The sequence below is a fragment of the Anas acuta genome, chromosome Z, assembly GCF_963932015.1.
Source record: "Anas acuta chromosome Z, bAnaAcu1.1, whole genome shotgun sequence".
NCBI lineage: Eukaryota > Metazoa > Chordata > Aves > Anseriformes > Anatidae > Anas > Anas acuta.
This window is the reverse complement of record NC_089017.1, coordinates 74,907,526-74,930,436: the sequence shown is the minus strand read 5'-3', so window position 1 is coordinate 74,930,436 and position 22,911 is coordinate 74,907,526. Positions and strand designations below refer to the sequence as shown.

The following is a 22,911-nucleotide window of genomic DNA, read 5'->3' as shown; positions in this document are numbered from 1 at the left end:
TTTGGTGCATAACTTTGCACTTACCATAGTCAGGCCACAAAAAAAAAAAAAAAAAAAAAAGTTATTTCATTCCACAGATTAAAAATTATCCATTTAATTGTGCATTAGGTTCTCCAAATTGTGAATTTGTGTCATGAAGAAGCTGTAATACCATTTATTTCTGCCACAGTCATAATGAAAACTGGAATGCATATTACTATTGGATACATTATTACTACTATTTTTCCCCATATTTTTTCCTTTATGCTTAATTCTCCAATTCTGTTGTGCTACTGTATCAAATACTTAAAGTTCAACAGATATATTGCATTTTGTTTGTCTGGACTAGTAGAGAATGGCTTGGACTAGTACTGGATAGTATGCCTAACTTCACTAAATCCAATCTAAACTTTACCTTATTTTTAAGTATCTAATTCTTAATTGTAATATTAAAATCTAATTACCAAAACTCTACTTGACAAAATCAAAACGTATTGAGTATATGATGTAAACGAACCCATGCTGTGGCAGAGAGGATTTTGCTGATGCCTACAAACCTCTTCCAGCTTCATTTTTACAGGGATTCCATGCTTACTCTATTCCAAAACACTTTTGAGGGAAAAGTGTTTTTATACAAGATATATTTTCATATCTTGTCATTGTTCCAAAGCCCCGTTGTTTCTTCTGGCAAACTACCTTCCCTTTAGTCCAGTATGACCTATTAGAGTCCATGACAATACTGCTTTAAAAGAAAGTGCTTCTAAAAAGTATCCTTTAAACAATTTCTTTTAGGCTGACTCCATCCTAGTCTGGACAACTATTGGTTCACAATTTCCTATGCTGGCAAAAACATTGTCAACTGCACTTAGAGACTGCTTTGTCCTCATTGGAAAATAAGCATTTGCAGCTTATCTGAATGTACTAGATTAAAAAATAATAACAATAAAATGGCTATAAGAAAAAGCTGCCAACATCTCACTGATGTTTTCAAGATGATTTTATTTTATCATGCTCACATGTCCTGGTTTTGGCTAGGAAAGAGCTAATTTTCCTCCTAGTAGCTGGTAGGGTGCTGTGTTTGGATTTAGGATGAGAATAATGTTGATAACACACTGATGTTTTAATGCTTGCAGAGCAATGCTTACACTAAGCCAAGAACTTTCCAGCTTCTTGCTCTGTCCTGCCAGCAGGCAGGTTGGGGGTGCAGCAGGAGCTGGGAGGGGACAGGACCAGGAGAGGTGTCCCCAGGTGGCAAGAGGGATGTCCTGTAACAGCTATATGGAGTGGCTGCCTGTGGTGGAGGGGACCACTGCTTAGTTATGAGATGGGCATTGGTCAGCATTGCACTTGTACATCACTTGCGTTGTAAATATTAGTATTACTATTATCGTTATTATTGATTCTCTTTCTTTTCTGGCCTGTTAAACCGTCTTTATCTCAACCCACTAGCTTTTACTTTTTTTTTACATCCCACTGTGTGGGGGCAGAAGAAGGGGGGCAGTGAGCAAATGGTTGTGTAGTGCTGAGCTGCCAGCTGAATTAAACCACAACATCACAATAGATGAGAATTTCACTAGATGATAAAGCTTTTAAAGTTGTCTATTTTCTTTAATCTTCAGAATTTCACTGAGCCTTAGGTCATTCTCATTGTCGTATGCAATAATGTTTTCATTCACATGACAAAAGTCCCATTGAGCATTATTCTATATGAACCATATTGCCTATGTGATTGGATTTTCATTCTCCCACTCCAATATAAATTTTTTTAAACCTCTTCCTGTTCTGTCCTACAAGTCACACTATAAACAAAGGCTGGATGTTGGTCCTTTAACTCACATGCCTTTGACACACATCCACTTGATGGTATTCCAAAAATCTAAACAACTTCCAACAGTAACACCTGTTAAACATGTATTATATGTCAAGGATAAAATTAAAATACAAAGAAGGACAGTACACAGCCGTTAGTCCATCAGAAAAAGTTACTGTAGACAATCTTTACTGATTTTAGTGTTATTTCAAAATTAAATCTTAGTTCCTAAAATTGCATATTATTATGTTGAATAATAATGATACTATGAAAGACTAAAGCAGTAATACCATTCAATCTTTCTTCAGTAATTGCTTGGAGGCCCCTGAAGATGTATATAAAATAACAAAGTAATTTTTTGTTTGTTTTCCCTTTCTTTATTATGAATTTAAAAAAAGAAATCACCTTTCTCAATCTCTGATAAAATACTGGCTTTGTACAACATTAAGTGTGCTTGTGTGGGAAATGTGTGGGTGGAGGAAAAGGGTCTGGTTCTTTTCCTAGAAGCTATTAAAACTTTACATGCATTTATTTCACCCTTCATAAAGGGTGAAGGGTGCAAATCATAAAGTGATTTCAGATTGCCCTTCTTATCAGAATGATACTCGTTATGAAGATATGTGTGTATATAGACCACACTGCAGTGCTGAAACATGAGAAACATTGAATCCACTGCTTCACAGGAATTCCTACAGATGGCTCATGTTTTAGCAAAACTTTCCTGTCTACAACATTTCAGGTTCTTAAGGAGTTATCATTAGTCCTTGATTAGTCACTGATGCTTTTCTGAAAGCTCATGATCTCAGTGACATGTGACCACTCTTGCTGTCTATTGCAATGAAGAAGGGCTTGAGAATAGGGCTTCCTGCATGTCAGGTCACCAGAATCACAGAAAAGTTAGCTGGAAGGGACCTCTGGAAGTCACATACTCCACTCAGAAGGTCAGTCCACTGATCAGCTCAGTATGGTGTTGTCTAGCTGAGTCTTAAAATTCAACAGCACTGGAGATCCAGAAACTCTCTGGGCAACAGTTCCAGTTCTGTACTTCCCCCTAGTGAATTAATTTTCCTATAATCTGATCCAAATCTCCTAAGCCACAGGCTTGTGGCTATTGCCCCCTGTTCTTACCACCTGGTGCTTAAAAGAGAGTGCAGCAGAACTGGTTATAGCCAGCACGGGTTCATGAGGGGAAAAGTCCCCCTTAACTAACTTGATTTGATTTTACATAAATGTCACCCACCTAGTTCACCAAGGTAAGCCAGTAAAGGTGGCATTATTTTCTCGTATTTTTATTTAATTTATTTTAATTTTAGTTTTGATTTTAGCAAATCTTTGGATACTCTTTCAGGATCCTTCTGGACAACTTGTCCAGCATACAGCTAGACAAATACAAAGTGTGATGGGTGAACAATTAATTGGCCAACAGGGCAAGCTCAAAGGGGTTACATGAGGCTGGTGGCCAGTAACTAGTGGGGTTCCACAGGGCTCCATTCTGGGACTAGCTCTCTTCAATGTTTTCATAAATTATCTCAAATGCATGCCAAGGAAGTTTGCAGATGATACTAAATTAGGAGGAGCTGTTTACGCTGTTGATGGTAGAGAAGCCTTTCAGGGAGATCTTGACAAATTAGAGAGCTGGGCAACCCCCAACCATATGAGGTTTAACAAGAGCAAGTGGCAGATTCTGAACCCAGCAAGAGGCAACCCTGGCAGTATGGACAGTCTGGGGTGACAAGAGGCTGGAGAGCAACTTTGCAGAAAGGGATCTGGGGGTTTTGATTGATGGCAAGCTGAATACGAGCCAGCAGTGTGCCCTGGCAGCCAGGAAGGCCAACCATGTTCTGGGGGTGCATCAGGCACAGCTCTGCTGGACAGTCGAGGGAAAGGATTGTCCCACTCTGCTCTGTGCTGGTGTGGGCTCCCCTTGAGCACTGTGTGCAGTTCTGGTCACCACAATATAAGGACATAAAACTGCTAAAGAGCCTCCAAAAGAGGGCTACAGTGGTAGTGAACGGTATAGAGGGGATGACATGAGGAGCGGCTGAAGTCCCTGGGTTTGCTCAGCCCCGAGCAGAGCAGGCTGAGGGGAGGCCTCATGGCGGCCTGCAGCTCCTTCACAAGGGGAGCAGAGGGGCAGGCGCTGAGCTCTGCTCTCTGGGGACAGCGACAGGACCTGAGGGGACGGCATGGAGCTGGGACAGGGGAGGGTCAGGCTGGGTGTGAGGGAAAGGTTCTGCACCCAGAGGGTGGTCAGGAGTTGGAACATACTCCACAGGGCAGTGGTCATGGCACCGAGCCTGCCGGAGTTCAAGAAGTGTTTGGACAGCACTCTCAGAGATGTGGTTTGATTTTTGGGTGGTCCTGTGTGGAGCCAGGAGTTGGACTCAGTGATCCTTGTGGGTCCCTTCCAACTCGGGTTATTTCATGATTCTGTGATTCTTAGAGCATGATGTCATCATCATTTTAACTACCTTTCAAATATTTGCATACTGCTATTACATTTTCCACTTGTGCCCTCCTTACCTAAATAAGCCCAGCTCCCTCAAACACTCTTTAGAAGACGTGCCCCAAACCTCTGTCCACTGTGGTAGCCCTGCCTTGGACCCTCCACCTACCTTGTGAACTGGAGGCCCCAAAACTGGACAGTGTTCCAAGTGTGGCCTCATTACCACTGAGCAGACAGCAATAATCACTCAAACAACTGGCCAAACTTCTCCTACAACAGCCCAGAGTGTGGTTTGCCTTATCTAAAAGGAGTAAACTGCTGCCCCGTGCTCAGCCTGGCACACTCCCACTCCAGCAAGACCAACACTCACACCACCAAGGCTGAACACATGCATGGGGTTATTCTCTTTTAGGTGTATAACTGTGTCTCTTCACTGAGCACTGTGAAGTTTTCTCTCAAATTTATGAAGTTGCTTCTAGATCAGTTCTGACATTTGTCATGTCCCCTAGTTTCTGTCAGCCACAAATTTCTGGAAGATACATTCTGCCTTTCTAAAATTTGGGAGCAATATTATCGTTTTCCTTGACATCAGTAATATCCTCAATTGCCATGATTGTTCAAAAATTAAACAGTTAAACTGTTAGCACCTTCAGCACTTCCAGATTAATCCCTTTCAGCCTCATGGATCTGGGTATTACAACTTCTCTAAGTGGTCCCCAGAGTGTCACTGCCCTACTGTTTGCTGCCTCTCACCTTCTGAAACTGTGCCAGTACATGAAGCAGGCTTTGCCTGTGAAAAGCAGTGCCAAAAAAAAAAAAAAAAAAAGGAGAAAGAGAGAGAGAGAGACTGAGTATTTCAGCCAATTATAAATAAATTCATTATTTTCAAAGCACAGAAGTCACATTCTTGACTTCTGAATGCTATGAGCTGGCACTGCTCTATCAACTAGTCTTAAATAATACTACAGAATTTAGAAGGTTGGATGTAAAGGCAAAATACAGACTAATTCTACATTATGATTATAATGAGATACTTCTTTCAGCTGAGTTATTGAAAAAATGCTATTTATGGTGACACAAAGCAATCAGCAGCCAAATCAAATTGGTTGCTATTGCATTCTTGGTAGTCAGAGAAGTCAACTCTTACTGACAGTGCTGGAAGAAGAGGAGAATGTACCTGATCCCTTGTCCTTTTGAGTGGATAAACTTCCGCTGAATATAGTGATATAAATGACATATCTTATTTGTCATTGCCAACTACATAATCCTTCCTAACTTTCTAGAATGGTAAAAAATGCTTTGTCATCTTCTGTCTCAAAAACTGAACAGCATATTCTAAGATTTTTCCTGAAACATATGTTAAAGTTCTTCAAGAACTGCTGAAGAAGTTCAGTAGATGCTGGAAGAACTAAAATGTTACTTAATGTCTACTTTTGTTTAAAATATATATATACATAACACATTATTTTTTTCCATATTCTTAGTAGGCAAGTTATTGAAATACTCTCTAAATGTTTCTTGAGACTGCTTAAAAATACAGTCAAGTCAAAGTACATTTCAGACTCCTTCACTAATTTTTGCAATTTTATTATGTATTATTATATATATTTTTATCATCATGAACACAGATCTACTCACTATTGCACTCTTCTGACATCGGTTTATCCTGTCAGGTATTTAGTCCCAACGTAACAATGCTTCCTTTGTTTATCTGGAATTGCACACTTTTTTGCTTTGTTTTGCCTTCAGCTACAAACTGATATCTGGGTCTATCACCTAAGGACTTGAATAGGTAAAGGGAATATTTTACAATAATTTCGTAAGTAATTTTGTAGTATTTATAGTAACTTATTTCATAAGTAAAATTATGGTAATTATGCATTATAGTATCCGTAGGTTGGTAACTAGGAGCACAGATAATTCTTTAAGGAGGAACTCAACATGTGGAGAAGGGGATATAAATTTAAATACTGCATTGTCTTGATTCTTGAAATAATCGAGGCACTCAGATGGCTTTGTAAGTTTGGACTGCTGGTATAAAGCATACCAATGCTATTGCCCAATGAGGATGACATCCCAAAAGTTTAGCTTCTGACGTCAAAAGGTGACAAGTCTCAAAAACTGAAAAGCTTTCTCTATCTATCTGTTTTATATTAATTCATTTTCCTGTTTGTTTTAAAATAAATGTACATATTTACAATGTTTCTCAACACCTGCCAAACTTGCTAGGTTTTTGACTTTAAGAAAAATAATTTTTCTGTCTTTTTGTTCACCTATTGAACCAGTGAACTGTCCTTGTTACACTATCTTCTTTCCTTCCAGGTACAGAGTGTCTGGAAGAAAATCCGTCTGCAGAAACAGCATGTAGGCTACTTTATTCCACAGAGGTCAAAATGTAATGCCTGTTTAGGCTGCATATTTAGTCTTACTTATTTTCTCCTGAGGTAGTGTATGAATCGTTTAATTGTGTTTGAATTATGCACTCATCCGACAGTATTGCTTGTACTATTTGTATGTGAGCAAGCTCTGTTTTTGATAGTCTGCTTTAAATTCATCATTTCCTGGCAATACTGCAACAACTTCCTAGTCTTCTCTTGGGCTTATCTAAATTGTGGAATCACAGTCTCATATTTGCATAATCTTGAGGAAGCCTTTTGCAGCCCACCACGTTTACTCAGGTCTATCCAGTACTTGATTTTGTTTGTTTTTGCATTGCTTAGATCATTGGAACTGCTACGAACAGCATCACGTCGTCCACCCCTGACTCATGGCAAGGAACATGCCACAAGGAACAGGAAGTAGAAATATTTATAGCTGTGGCCCTCTCAGTATCACCAGATAAATAGTGTACCCTAGGAAAAAAAAACTCTTTTATTTGCAATTGGTGCCAGCATGAGCTTAAGAACTGCATATTTTTGCCCTTTTTATAAATAAATAAATAAAACAGTACTAGTATGGCATGCTTAAAACTTTAAATCTCTGTTCTTTTTGTCTCAATATGATGTTTTTACTGTGTTTTGGCCTCTAAAACCTCTGGCATGTCTCTTGCCACAATTATTTTTGCTTGCTCTAAAAACAGGGTTTATTCCTCATGTTCATGTTGTTTTGCTACTGTATCCACCAGTTTTCTTCAATATTTTATCTCTTTGCTACTGAATCAGCTCCTACTCACATTCCAGTTTGCGTCTGCTATTCTAATTGTTGAAGTTTGGTGAATTGTATCTCCTCCAGTCAAGGTCAGGTTAGGGTGTGCGTGCACCTGTTCAGTAGACTTCTGTATGTCCACCTTTCTTGTTAAAAGTACTGTGGTTTTCTTAAACATTTATATCTGAACTTTTGAATAATTTTATTTTAATGTAGGCCACTACTAATTAGTTGACCTTCAAAATTTTTACTTTTAGAAAAGTCAGCCATTTTGCCCAGTTTAGAAAACCATCAATCAACTGCTACTTCCAGATATTTTCAGGGTTTCCTGGAAACACTTATTTTATATATAACACTGTCAGTAATGCAGTCATGTGAACTAGTGTGTTCAAATACAGAATGGGGGAAGATATTATATTCGTATCTCTGTCAGCCAAAACAACCACATAAGATCTATTTGAATAATGGAATACTTCCCAGTCTTGATTTGCTTTTCTCCTGACTTAAGATCACTGAAAAATGGACTTTTGATACTGTTGACATGTAACATTTCACCGTTTCTTAAAAGCAAGGTTTTGGTTCAAAATTACTTTTTATTTTTAAAATATAGTTAATTTATTACTGGGAGTAGGGTGTGGTAAGGATTAGTACAAGGTGCAAGAGGCCACAACAGAGGTAGCTTAGGAGTACCTAACACATTGCAGTTTGCAGTGTGCATATATTCTAAATTACAGGATAAAGGGTCGGGGTGTCCAGTGAAGTTTGTTGGAAATATAACCGAATAATAATCAAGATCATAATGAGAAAGGGTTCATATAAAAGGATTCAGCTCAGGGGAGAAGCCTCGGCACAGACCTAAAGCCTAACCCCAGCCTCTGCAAACAAGGGGAAGAGATCCACCCACCTCCCTGAACTTTGGATCGGCCTCGACTGAACGGTAAATATGCCGCTGATGACATCAGCTACAGAAACCAGAAACACCCTGCAAATTTCATGAAAAACACAGCCGTCTTTTATATTATAATGGCATGTGCAAAATGGCTTGTGAAATCCTAACCTTTCGAGAGCCACAGCAGCTTATTCCTTCGCTCCTGACCCCAACAAACAGCTTGTGAACAAACCTGCTCAGGCAGTCACATGTAAAAAGGTAAATGTTCCTCTCTCGTCTTCCAGCTGAAAGGATTGGGAGCCCAGGTCTTTCACGAGAGAGGACAGGGTGTGCTTCTGTGACACAGACGCTGCCTGGGTGGGATAATCAGGACCATGCCATGGAGGAACTCCAAGCATCAATACCCTAAACATGCTCCTTAGCCTTTTCCTTTTACACTATTCTAAATGTATTTTGGGATTTCCTACTTTAAGCACATTGGATGAAAAAGTTTTAAGACACCTTTTAAACTTTCATTTTGGCCATGGTGAACAGAAGGGGTTTAGCTGTATTTATTTGCTGGGTGACTGTTTACTCTGTGACGATGTAAATCAGATATAGTACCCCCAAACAGCACTTTGCATGTTTATTCTTGAAGATACAGGGAAAGGACTGTCCCTCCCCTGCATGCACATGAATAGCTTGTACTGTAAACTCCTCTCTGATGGAAACCATTTCCCACAGGAAGTGCTTGGAAACAATCTGTCCTTAGGAGATGATTTTTCTATCAAGTGCATTTCCGAGGAAATGTTTGTCATGCGGCTAAACAACTAAATTGGATAATACACAGTGCCTTTGCAGTCTCCCGAGCTGGATCCATCTGGATATCAAACACATTTAATGGGTCGTGCTCTGCTCTGCTCAAGGTCTGTAACTCCTGAGCAGCAGGGAAGCAGGGCTCTGCTCCTTCTAAACTATTTCATGTTCTCTTTCCTGTTGGGAAAAGCTTTTAATGAATGCTGAGTTGCTTTCAGACCAAAGTGGGGCACACCGCATAGCAGAAATGCCCGCTAATAGATGGTGAAGCAGCCTTTGGAGGCAGAAAGCCTCGTCCCAGATTTAACAACCACTGCCTGAGAGCTGATGAAGGCGCAGCGCAAGGGAATGACGTGCAAACAGCACGTGTGGGGAGACAGCGAGTTCCACAGGAAATCACTTTCATAACGTGCCATCCACACCTTAGCCCCTTTTCACATCCCTCTCTCATCCCCAAACAGGCTGAGGTCAGGGACTCAGACGACACTGTCACACCAACACAAACGTGTCTGTCTGCAGGCCAGGACCGCGTGCTTGTCCCCCAAGACTGCCCTGATGGCTCCTCTCAGGGGAGCACGACCTGAAAATGCTGAGGGCATTTACTACCAGAAGTGTGTGTAATGCGTACTTCTCTCCTACAGAAACAGCCCATGTGCTGACCCTTTGTTTTATTAACACAAATCATCATTGCTGCTTATCTGAATAACAGCATAGCTCGCAGACGTTGGGTGTTTTTTGCAGGCTGTTCGCCCTGACGCTTCGCTGTTCTTTCAACTCATGCTGCTTGTCTGGTCACCTGAATCACAAGTTGGCTCTTCTGTTTCCTGGTTAGATAATTGCAACTTTTTAAACAGGAGAACAATGTGAATGTGGTGAGGTTGTTTATACAGCAGTGGTGTTTCAGGAAATGTTTTTTAAACACATATTATTGTACAGATTTACAAGGCACCGAAAACATTTGCTATTAAAACAAACAAATAAAATAAAAAAAAAGGTAGCATTGTGAGAAATCTACCCAACTTCTTTTATTCTTCTTAGGGCACCCAATACTAAATAGCTATATTTTCCTTTTAAATATTTGATAAATTCACACATTAAAAAGTAATTTCTAATATCTAGTAACGAAAGGTAGAGGATACCGTCTTATGACATTTCCTGCCTAATATCTCCAGCAGAGCATAAGAAAATGTCTCTAAAATGTAAAGTGTGAAGTCCTCAGATCTTCACAGCTGCAAGGAAAAGTTTTTTATTGGCTACTATCTGAGTTAGAGCTGCAAATGCACAGGTTTTAATGTAAAACGTTAGCCAGGAAGAGATAAAACATTTGAAATTTTAGCATGCCCTGTCAATAGAGGAAACACTATTTTATATTTGAGGCTTTGCCAATCCTCTAGCACTAGGAAAGGAATGTAATGTGTTGCTCCTTCTGATGAAAAGGATAAATATTGATGTAATTTGAATAGTAATATACTTGTTGTGCAGATGTCGCAGCATACCCTGCAGGCCAGCTGCCATCTACAGCCACTCTCCAGACACCACCGTCTTTTTCAGGGCAATCAGAGACAGAAGAGACTACAGGAGTGCACTTTTCTTAAACAACATTACCAAGGGATTAATTGCAAAACCAAGGGATTAATTGCTATTGAAAATAGCAAACACGGCCGCTACATGTTTAATTCCTGCCAAAGCATGGCAGCCTACCAGGAGTCCTAGCTCCTCGAACAAAGCTGCTGAATGTGTGTTTCCCTGCTTCGCCCTGTCTGAGGATGGAGATGCAATGGGGGATAAAGCCATGAAAGATGAGAAATGCCCCTGCCGCCAGGGGTCCTTCTGAAAATTTTAAAGTGCACTAATGGAAACAAAACTACATAAAGAGCATTAAATAAAACCAACTGAAAACTTCACATGGATTGAGAAGAGCAAGTATCCCATCTCAGTTTTATCTGGATTTAAACAAAATCCTAACTTCAGAGTCATGCACAGGTGCATCTCCATTATCGGTCATGACCTAAATGTTACTCTGTGCTTGCTTTTTTATCTGTGTTTTCTGTTACCTGCTATCGTACTGAACTACCAGGTGCAATAACTCCCCCGCAGGCCTTGTGGGACTCAAGTTTTACACAACTGGTTTTCAACATCCCATTTCACTGCTTGCTCTCATCACAGGAGTTAGTGCCTTGCAACAATAATTAAACTAACAATAATTCCTAGGCTTTGTGCCCTTGCTTGAATAAAACATTTCAGGTTATATAAAGCAGAGCAATATAACATATCTTCTGGCAGTTACACAGAAGTGTCAACATTCTGGCCATGAATGATAATTCTCACTGAGTGCTCATATCTGTCTTCTCTAAATATGCACTGGCAATAAAGTATTTTTTTATTAAAGCAAATATCCATGCATATTACAGTGCTCTGTCACTGCTTTACCTCTGGCATAAAATCTCAGTTATAATGAGCAACCCTCTTCAAGCATTTGTATCCAATATATCCATGAAACACAAGCCTGGATCGGATTCTAACAATAACTCTTTGCAGAACGGTGGGGAAAAACAAAAAAAAAGGATGTATAAAAGTATGTTTTGTTTCTACGTGCACACACACACAGAGACGTCACCACGCACTTATCCTGCATCTCAGTGACATGTTTCACTGTAAAGCCACAGCAGTTAGGGTTGTGCTGCTGAAACTCCCATGGGGGCTCGCCTGTGCTCTGAGGTTTTGCAGGGGGAGAGGAAAGGCAGGGGACGTGCGCGGGCGCTGCAGCCAGCCCTGCAGAGCTGTGGCCGTCCCACTGCACAGAAAGCTCAAATGCCTTCCTAAAAAGTGATGTTATTGGCTTGCAGGTGATGACTACTCACTTAACTTCACAGAAAAGAAAGATAATGAATTTGAGCCCATATATGTCAACATATGCAGTATAATACAACAAGTTGTATTGAATAACTAAATGCACAGGGAGAGTAAGCTACGACTTTGTTTTTTTTTTTCAATTAAAAAAATGCTTATGACTCAAGAATATTTTTAAAGTCTAGATTTCTGCTGAGAAGAATGTCTACTTTTTGAATTAAAATCTAAAATAAATCTGTTTTGTGGTAAATATTCATTTTCATTACTTTCTAGTTGATGAGGTAAAATATAGGTAAATAATACAGGTATGAATATAGGTAGATAATACATGATATCACAGATGTTTCTATTATATGCATCTCAGAACAATTTGAACACCATAGATTTCAATGTATTTATTTTGGATTCCTCATCATCTCACTGTTTTCAGACATTAGAGGCACTTTACCATCTGTGATATACTGGCCTCTATTCTGTGAACAATGCCATAATGCACAACAAGGTATTGAATTCTGCACAGCACAGTAGTGGTCCGGTGGAAGTACTCATATGTGTGAAATCCCATAAGGGGCAATTTGTATTTTTTCGTAACTAATAATCAACATCTAGTGTATATTAGACTTTTTCAGTGAAAAGATCTTTGCTTCTTTACCAATGCTAAGTGAGAAAAGTCAACCCTAAATGCTCACTCCTAATAAGGAAAAAAAAAAATAAATCTTACGGCTACTTTAAAGTATTGTGGGTTTTAGTGATTTTTTTTTTTTTTTTAATTAAAGGACACGGAAAATTGAAATACTCTGTTTCCTTGCAAAGGCTGCAAATACTTCAGTTTTCCTGGTATAATTATCTCAGTAAAATTACATAAGTAAGCAAACAATTTTCTTTCCCAGTGTATATACTATGAAATTAAATCCATGCAATTATTGCTATTGTTTCAAAACAATGCACCTCTTGCATTAATGTGCATTCTATATGTTAATTTCAGAAAGAGATAAAGAACACAATTAACATCTCCAGTGTGTCACATGCAAGCCGCTGTTTGTTTCTGGGTTTTGTTCAGCTGGCCAAGCTGAAATGCCACGGGCATTAAGAAGAGGTGGAGGTGATCCCCCAAGAGGACCAAAGGAGCAGAAGTCAGCTCTTACCTGCAGGCTGTTGAAGATGATGAAGAAGACCAACATCCAGAGCTGCCGGTACGCCATGTGCAGCCCTCCCCACAGCCAGGTGATGGAGATCAGGGCGAAGAGATACAGGACCAAGGGGATCTCTGGAAATCAGAAGCAGAGGCTTTCAGCTGGTGTGTGCAGTGCAGAACACTCCCTAAGCATCCCCCGGGCAGGGTCAAAGCCCTGTCAGCAAACTGGGCACGTGTGCCTGGAAAGTGGGACTGAGAGCTGGGGGAAGCATGATAGAGCACCGGGCAAACTCTGGGAATGTGGAGAAAAAATCGATTTTGGGGAATTGAGGGGAAAAGGGAAAAGAGTACTAGTGTTATCCACACAGCAGGCTGTGATGGCTCTGGCACTTCATGGTGTAAGACTTAGGTTATTCTCTGATTTGCTATAACTTTTACTGCAAGCAGAGCCTGAGTACACATCTGATGGCATAAAACAACAAGTGAATACCTCCGCTCAGTCGAGGAGTCCCTCAAAGACAGAATTTGTACGGGTTAACTGCATTCACGTTGATAAATGCAGATGCAGTCTCGCCTGAAGCACGCCACCCGGCCGATAGGTGCAGCTGCGCTTCACATCCCTTGCTGCATTCACAGCACAAGAGACTTCAGGAGTGCTGGCAGGAGGATGCCTGCACAGAGCACAGCTCACACAGAGGAAAGCTGGAGGTTTTTTAGCTCCCACCCCCACCCAGCTCTGTTCTCGACACCCAGGTCCACCTCCTCGGCCCCTGGTGTTGACAGTGACAAAGTCCGTGTTTGCCCCAGCCTGCACACCTCGGGGCGCAGAGGCGCTCTGTGAGGCATCGCCCCTCTCCACACCAGCTGTACCACACCAGCCAAGCACTTTTGGGAGGTGTTATTCTAGAAACAGCGCCGCGGGAGTGCTTTGGGTGTTTTCTTTAATACTATACAAACAGCAAGCGCCATGTGAACGCGGGCAACAGCCAAAGTCAACATGACCTTACAGCAAGGCAGGGAAGAGTTGCTTGCTATTGCTTTGGCAGAAATGGATGTACGTATTTTGGGAATGAGGGAGCAGCTCAAAACGAAGCTCTGAGTAACTCACTCACTGGTGTGGTTTACTCAAGCTGCCCCAACTAAAGCTTAATGCTGCTTTGGACGACTTAAGCTGCACACCTAGGATGTTCTGCAAGAGCTGCCTCTCAGCGTGGTGTACCAGTCAGGAAGACAAGTATCTCACCAGTGAATTATAACGAGATTCTGAGTAACAAACTCAGATCACCATTACATCAGGGTAGTGGTAACCTGGGGCTCCAGAGGCAGTAAAACTAAAGTATTAAACTTAATTCCTCGGAATAGTTACATGACCTTCTGTTTTCTGTGAAAATAGATAAATATATCCACTTGACTGGGAAATAGCAAAGCCCATTACAGCATCAAGAAAGTCATATCCTCTAAACAAAGGAGATTGAAAACTCAGCCTCTGGTTGTGGTTATGGTACCGTTCTGCCATTTTTGTCTGAGGACACAACATAAATCCTCTCCAGTTTGTCCATTTGGTCACAGCACAGTGTCTGTCAATGAAGCGTTTCTAATTTGCTCTCAGCGGATGGCAGGAAGCAGTGCCCCAGTTCCCTGCCCAGTTGGGGATTTTCAGCAGGAATTCAGGAAACATCACGGGTGGGTACCAGCGCCTTATGTCACTAGATATCTTAAGGATCTGTACATCATTCGCACACCTGACACAGGACTTGTGGAAAACCCATCCCTTAAGACAAAACAGCTGTATAACCTCAGTTTTCTGAAATGACAACTGATGCCCATTAAGCACCTGAATCACTTCTCCCTTGGTGAACTGAGGTCTGGCCAAAATTTGTTGGATTGCCTGAGACTTCTCAAGGATCCATGATTCATACCGTAACACAAATAATATCTGTATTTTTCAATGCAGCACCAGGGGAAGAAGATTAAGGCTATGTACCTCTGCTATTTGTCTGGGAGGACTCAGTTTTGTTAGAGGAATAGAATGGAAATACAAAATAATTCCTACATTGCTCCCTATAGACAGTAGCATCCCTAGTGCACAAATCACCCATCTCAAAGTGCCTTTGGGACAATGAAAAGTTCCTCATGGCCTCAGCAGATGCTGAAGTTTTTCTTTAGCAGCTACTAATATACGTGGCCAACATCACAATGCTTTTACAATAATAAAAAAGGCAAAGTCCTCTAAAGCACCAGGTAGTATAGTAAGAAACAGAGCATTAGTGTTCAGTTTTATCCTACACTGCATACACAATGAATCTAAATACTTATTAGATATGTCATTAATAACGTTCATAAGAACTGGTGAGGAATTGAAGACCTCAAAATATTTCAGGTTACAGAAATAACCAAATTTAGCAAGGGCTGAAAAAAGGTTGAAAAGCCTTTTTCCTGAAAAAAAAAAAGGGGAGGGGGGGGGAATACACGAACTGCTGTTTGTTTTTGTATATTTATCTTTCTAAAGGTAAATTACCCATAGAGGAACTCATTAATTTACTTGTGCATGGATATAAATGGAAGGATATAATCATTTTATTACACCTCAAACTCATTTAACAAAATTTGGCTTGTTAGCATACAACTGATGCAATGGGCTGGGAATTAATGATCACAAACGTATGCATATTCTAAACGCTGTGCACAGATCAAAGCTAACAGTGTAGAGAATCATCTCAGAAAGTTCAAACAACGATTTGGCTTTAGTGCTAATTTTCAGTGTAGTTCAACTCAGGTTTGGGGTGGGGAGAAAAGAAAGCAAGTTATGGGAGGACAATCTGCAAGCCAGAACTAGCAGCTGGATTTCTGCTTTTACTACAAAGATGTCACATAAGGAAAGTTTGCACAATATTAATCATAACCCAACACCTCTAGATCATTGAAACCACAGACTGGTGAAGCAGTGGTGTACATAAAGCTAAGGGAGATGGTTTTGTAAGGAATGGTCCAGCAATTTGTGTCAACAGAGGGCTTGAAGGGTAAACCTTGAGTCTCACAGGGGGACCACCAGAGACTGATACACATACACCAGTGGGAGGGGTTGGATTCCAGGGACTAATTATAATAACCCTGCCTTTTCTAGAAGTAGTAATGAATATGTATTAGCCTACGAGCATAAAGATGTAACGTGCGTGTGTGTTGGAGGAGCCCAGACTCCCCACGCACCCAGCACTGTTTACTTGCCTTTTATTGACCCCATAAATAAATCTTATAAACTAAATTGACTTGGAATTTATAACAGTTTGATATACTACTACCTCGATCATGTACTTTTCATGTACATTGATCTGAATTTTTTTATCTTCAAGTGTGTGTGAGGGGGAGCTTTGATAACTTCAGTGCCATCTTACCAGAACAGAATGACAACAGGAAAAACCAGAACAAAGCTCACCGAACCTAGCAAAATCTCTACTAAGTGTATCTTCAGGAGTAGTTACAAAAGGTTTATATATGAATGTTTCTCAGTACAAACGTATCAGTTACAGGTTTTATTAATTAATAGAATTATATTAATTAATAATTACAGTTATAGTAACTAAAATAGTCTGAAGATACCTGCTTTTTGCCACATGCTGAATGTTGGTCCATTTAAAGGTCCTGCTTTTACTTTCAACAGCAATTGCTTCATTATCGATACTGCAAAGGGTTAATTCAGAGCCAAAACTTTGGCAGCACTCAAAGCCTCAGCTGTCTGAATTCCCTTCACCTACATTTTGATCAGGCAATTTGCTGTATTTTGATCAAACAGAAGCTCAATAACTAGAACATACCAGAAAATGTATCAGAAAATCAGCAGCAATTTATAAGTTTATAAAAACAGCCCTGAATAAAAGAAAAGGATGCCAATAAAAAGGCTTGAAATGAACCAAACCCGACAGTCTAGTTATTTGTGGTTTCCTTCATATGGAAAGAAAACCAACAGCCCCTCCTGAGTAAACAAGGGTTATTTCTGGACTGATGTACCTTCACTTACAAGAACCGTGCCCTAAACCCAAGTGCAAGCAGTCCCCTTCGCAGTACATGAATAAACCTTACGAGATAAAAGACTGCAGTGGAACAGTCAGCTCTGTGCCAGCCTGATGTAGGTGAGACATGGTCAAACACCTTTTTGGGTATTATATATTTGAATTGTGCTTGCTCTTTTTTGTTTTCTTTTTTTTTTCTTTTTTTTTCTTTTTTGTACTTTTTTTTTTTTGTACATGATTAACACAGATTTTTTAGCACTTGGACTGATGAAAGGTTTTATTTAAGCAACAGTCAGTCCACCCACTCCCTAAGTATATATATATACACTATAGATATATATATAATGTATGTACATATCACCATCCTGACTGTTCATGTCTCCTGAAACATCTTCCCTTTTCCTTAACTAGAGGCTTAAGAAACGTAGGCAGAGTTGATGACTCAACACAGACAAATGTAGCTCACAGAGCTCTAGCTGCAGTTGTGTAGTATTTGAGGACTTTGTATAGCTCAGGCTATACAGGCTATACATCTGACCAGGTAAAATTACATGTATTTTATTCACCAAAAAAACCTTGATTTGAACGCTGTTCCTCAGTTTTTCACAATTGCTGAGAAATGGTTATATTTTTTATTAACTTACCTATATAATCGATTTTTCTGCAATGCTTGCTGTTCTGGGGGCTCTGCTACATTGTAATTAATTTTTATGAATAGTAAAACTGCATTTTTTTAAAGCAGGGGAATCCTTAGAGTAATCAGTTAAGATTTTGTCCAATGTTTTACATTAAAATCTAAAGAATTTGAAAGATAGGCTGTAGCATTTTTGTGATATGTTTGGATTGGATTAAAAAAAATTAATGAAAGAGGAAATATTCCTGTACAAGGCAGGGTTTCTATTTAGTCATCTTCAGGGCACCTCAGTTTCACAAACTCAGCTTGTCTCCTCTTGAGCTGTGAGCTTCAGTAATTGAGAGTATCCAGTGGCAAGGGGCTCCACAGAAATTAGCTAGCATAAGATTCAGGTAACAAAATGCCAGATTGCTCAGCTGAAACACTTGTCAGCCTTGTTTGTTGCTCAGTTGAGATAGAGCAGAACAGGAAGCAGAAGCACACACACGCACCAAAAACAACAACAACAACAAAAACAAACAAACAAAAAAACATTTCTAAACAGTTATGCTTTCACTTACAGTGTTTTTAAATCTCCAACAAAATAAATCCACACAACTTTATATTTCTAAAATAAATGGGTTCAGGATACACCCATTGTGTAAAGCATGGGAAAGAGAGACCTCCGGCACTACGAGCCATGCTGCCTCACAGCAGCCCCAGGCTGGGAGGACAAGGAGGAAGGCAGAACAAAAAAATGGAAGCAGCTGAGAACAGGAGCAAGAAAACAACAAGGAGCCTTCCTGTCTTCCCCATCATGTGTCTGCCGTCACACCTTTGATGATTTAGATCATTGCCAGCTGACGATGCAGGTGGATTTGTGGACATCATTTTAATTTCAGATAGCAGTGCAACACGGCTGTCCCTGCACAGTGCCCATTGATTACGGTAGCATGTTCCCTACCAAAGCCTCTGCATTAGAGAGGGAAGCAGCAGTGACGTCCTCTTGCACAATTCAGCCAGCTGACTGCTGTGGATAGTAAATGGTTCCTTAAAAATGTCATCTTGCTGTATATCCTGCACTTTACAGTTAGGAAAACTAATGGATGTGTACGTGTGCAGACAGAAAACTTAATATCAAATTAATCTCTGACTCGTTTGAACAAAGGCATCAGGAGAGGAACAAGTAACAAGCCCTGTGAAACTAAGATCAGCTCATTGCTAGAGAGAAAACCTGTAGCACCATTTGGAAAAGTAACTGAAATGAACTAGGAAAACAACAAATTGCTTTTATAGATTGCCAAAACTGGAACTGTCTTCAGGACACCATAATCGGTCAAAAATCAAAGCTTTACATTTGGTGTCCATAAAGCAGAATGAACTTCTCAGTTTGGCCTAGATTATCTATTTCAGAAGGTAATATATTATTATCATCTCCCTAGAACTGACATATATAGTTCGAATGAAAGCAACCTTCAGATTCTGAAATTGCCAGTTTCCTGTTTCTTCGTCCTGTAGAGCTGGGAGCCACTCCTTAAGGTTGTGAATTCAGTCTGTTTCGTTACAAAGCTTTGGGCTGCCAGGTATGAAGGATACTTCAGGATAATGCAGCATATCTTCCTTCCTTCATTAACTGATGTTATGGACAGTATTGTCCAGGTGTGTAAGTCTGAGCAGTGAAAAATGTTAAATGAAGCAGAAATTAATAAACCTGGAAATGGTTAATAAATATTAAAACTCTGGAGTGTAGTGCCGCGTATGTGCTTGCAGCAACCATCTAAATGATTTAACTATGAAAAATAAAGAATGTGCTGCACATCACTAATGCAGCCAAGTGTTTGTATTCCTACTACTGTGTTGGCCCATATTGTGTCTTCTTCTATTGCCTGAAGTCTTTTTTTTTTTTTTCCTAAAAATAGAAGTCAATAAAAGAACCAATTAAATAATACAGCTTTAATGATCTTCTGAGTTTACCTATAAATATTTACTATATTTCTTCCCCTTAGGTGTTAAACTGATAATGCAACTTTAATTGTTTTTAATTGTTCTTGGCTAGATATGAAGACCTCCTGCAAAACCTGGATCGTCATTTCTAACATTTTTTCCTAAATGATTGGGGAGAATGTATTACTACTCAGAATTTCACTGTTCTGTGCGAGACCTAATTTCAGTAAAACATTTACAGACTATTGCTTAACAAGTCAGGAGTTAAACTTAGCAACAAAACTACAAAAAAAAAAAAAAAAAAAAAAAAAAAAAAAAAAAAAAAAACCACACACAAAACTTTTTTTTTTCTTTTTTCTTTGAAAATAAGATTGAATAACAGTGTTCCAAATTCTGCTAGCTCCTTTTTTGATTGCTTTTGACAACTGCTGTAGAAAAGGAATTTGGTAACAGGATTTTGTGGCCAAAATAAAGAATTTAAAAGATTTCCTCACAGAGTTCAAAGGAGAAAATGCCACCACCAACATGCAATCAGTAACTCATGACAAATCCTCTGATTCCGGATTACCAATGTCAAAGATGTGCTGACTTTAACATTGTCTGATACTGCAGACTAGAAAGCTGGCATATAGAAGTACACAGCATTCAACTGGACAAAATTGGTCATGGATTATTTGTAAAAATAGGAAGCAGCAAAACTGTTAAAATATTTTTTTTTGTTCATTTACATTTTTTGATCTGTTGTCCTTGCGGCAAGGAACAGCTTGAAATTAAAGAAGTGCTTCCTAAAATGGAAGCACTTATCCCATTAAGAATAAAGACTACATGACTAATAGAAAAACATAAAAGATTGGCCTCCCTAACCCTCCTATCAAATCTCAGGGTTTTGACAAACTTTCTTATGAGTTTTAAAACAATTCCTGGTATAGGAAATGAAAGATCAGGCCTCTTATGATAGATTACACTACTACTGCTATGCAGTGAATATGGCAAATCACAGAAAGACAGCAAACAGACAAAAAAGAAAGGAAGCAAGGAAGGAAGCAAGGAAGGAAGGAAGGAAGGAAGGAAGGAAGGAAGGGAAGAAAAACATTTGAAGCTACTCATCAATACAATAAAAGAGTCATACAATAAAATTATTTTAAAATATTATGCAAGATATTAAATGGGTGCTAAATGCACAATTGTATAGGCACAACTCATGCAAATTAACTTGCTTCTGGAGAATTCTTTAAAGGAAGAAAGCTAATATGGGCATGTGAAGCACAGTACAATCTAAATTGCATAAGTGCAGATGATGAATTTAAGTTATTATCTTATTCAGATCTTTGCGCTTTATTTCAGCTTGTAATTACGCTTGTGCATTTTGTCTTAAACTGTATTTCTAAAAACCTCAGAAGCAAAGATTTGTTTTTGTCCTAATTACAAAATAGAAAAGGCCCTTGAGTATTATGAAGACTAAAATACTATCCATTGTGTGACTGTGATGAATCCTGTGAATATTGTACATAACTCTCAGCTTATAGGTAGCAAACATCTGGTTCTTGATTCCAAAATGCATATTGCCATCTCAAGATGAAGGCACTCCTGGAACTCACCATTCCTCCGCTCCTTTAGGTATATGATATGTATCTCACAGTTTGAGATAAGGTTTTAGCATGTAGCTTACAGGATAAAGAAGACGTGTAACAACAGGCTTAGATATACATTCTCACTTAGAATATGAAGCCCTGTCCTCAGCATCATTCCCAAGAGCCAAAGCATGGCTGGAATGTCCTGTACTTGCATTTTGGATTTCCTATTTGGTTCCTGAGATCAGCTGGTAGAAGGTACAGGTGGGCCATGCAGCATGATCTATTATGACCAGGAACTCCATACTGCTATGATAAACACATTGAAGAAATTTATATGAATGAGGACACAAAAAGATAGTTATAATTTTACAGCTAAATATTTGGGGTATTCCTCATGAAGTTCTATTTTGGCAACAAAAGGTTTTAATCTTTAGATTCGTTCTGGCACATTTACAATGATGATAATCAGGTAAATTCTACTGCATTATTTATGCCCTGGGCATGGAAAATATGTTATGACATGTTCAATAAGTTGAGGTCACCTATGAGGATGGTATTATCAGAAAAAAAAAAAAGCAGGCAGTTTTTCGATTCAAATTTTTCCTTTACATTCTCAAATCTTTGCAAAATTATGAGAAGTTAATAAATAGTTGGAATGCAAAACAATGAATATTGGACCTCTGCCTTTTCTAATTTCAGTTTCTGTATTTTGCATATTTGGACTGTCAAGAAAAAACAATTCTCTGCTATATATCCCTATTTTGACCTCCTGCTCCTACAGCCAAATACAACCATCCTGCTTCTCGACCACCTGATTTCCCTGAAAAGCAGCCTTTCTTGCTACAAACTTAAATATTAGTTCACCAGGGGCTGTTTATCCAACACACACTCCTGACTTGGCGGCTGTCAGGGCTAACTTTTGAGAAGTCGGTTTCTATATATAGAAGAATAATCAGTCAGTTGAACATGTTTGCTGAAAGGCTGGCAAGCTGAATCAGTCCAAACTGAAGCCTCTTTTCTAGCAAACCAAATGCACGTCTTTGAAAGGGGATACTGGGGTTAGGGATAACAACCTTTATAAATCAGCTTTCACACTATTTTCCAGCACTCGCTTCTGAGGATGAAGAGCTGCTTGCTCTAAAAGATAATTAATTCTTGACTCTCCCATTGCCCTTTCCTCTCTTTTGTGGAGGAAAATTCCCTGACCTAAGCAAGCTGTATCAATCACCATCTAAAGCAACACAGCTGGTGACAGAGCAATTCTGGAGCCATAAAAAAATGAGAAAAGGCAAACTCACACACTGTGTGTTCCAGGCAGGGTAACGAGAAGCGTGCATATTGCACATTCCCCTAATCAGAAGTTGGCAAATCCTATTTACTTCTGTTTATTCTCCAGTACAACCCTATTTATGTTTTTACAGCAATACCCCAGGCATAAGGAAACAGTATGATAAGCTCTGTGGGCAGATCACGGACCACTGGTAAAGGAGCTGACAGTGATTACTAAAAGCAGAGTTGTGCTGGGCTGGCTGTCCTCGTGCCATGATGTTTTCTTTAAAGCCTGAAAGCTTCCAGAGTAGGGCATGGGAGATGTGGCTCCACCCAAGGGCATCCAGGATAAATCTGAAGGATTAGGAAGAATATCCACACACTACGGCTAAGAAGTGAATATCTATGTAGAAAATAGATGGGGAAAAAATCAACCACATCCAATAGTTTTCCAAG

At 39.5% G+C, this 22,911-nt stretch overlaps 1 protein-coding gene across 2 annotated transcripts in view; it reads right to left on the bottom strand.

The window, feature by feature from the left end:
- Window positions 1-22,911, bottom strand: part of ADGRV1 (adhesion G protein-coupled receptor V1) — a 285,031-nt gene that overhangs the window by 29,159 nt on the left and 232,961 nt on the right. For both annotated transcript variants that reach the window (XM_068666972.1, XM_068666973.1), the window contains one exon: window positions 13,059-13,180. In XM_068666972.1, the coding sequence (XP_068523073.1) occupies window positions 13,059-13,180 (122 nt within the window). The remainder of the gene's footprint in view (window positions 1-13,058; window positions 13,181-22,911) is intronic.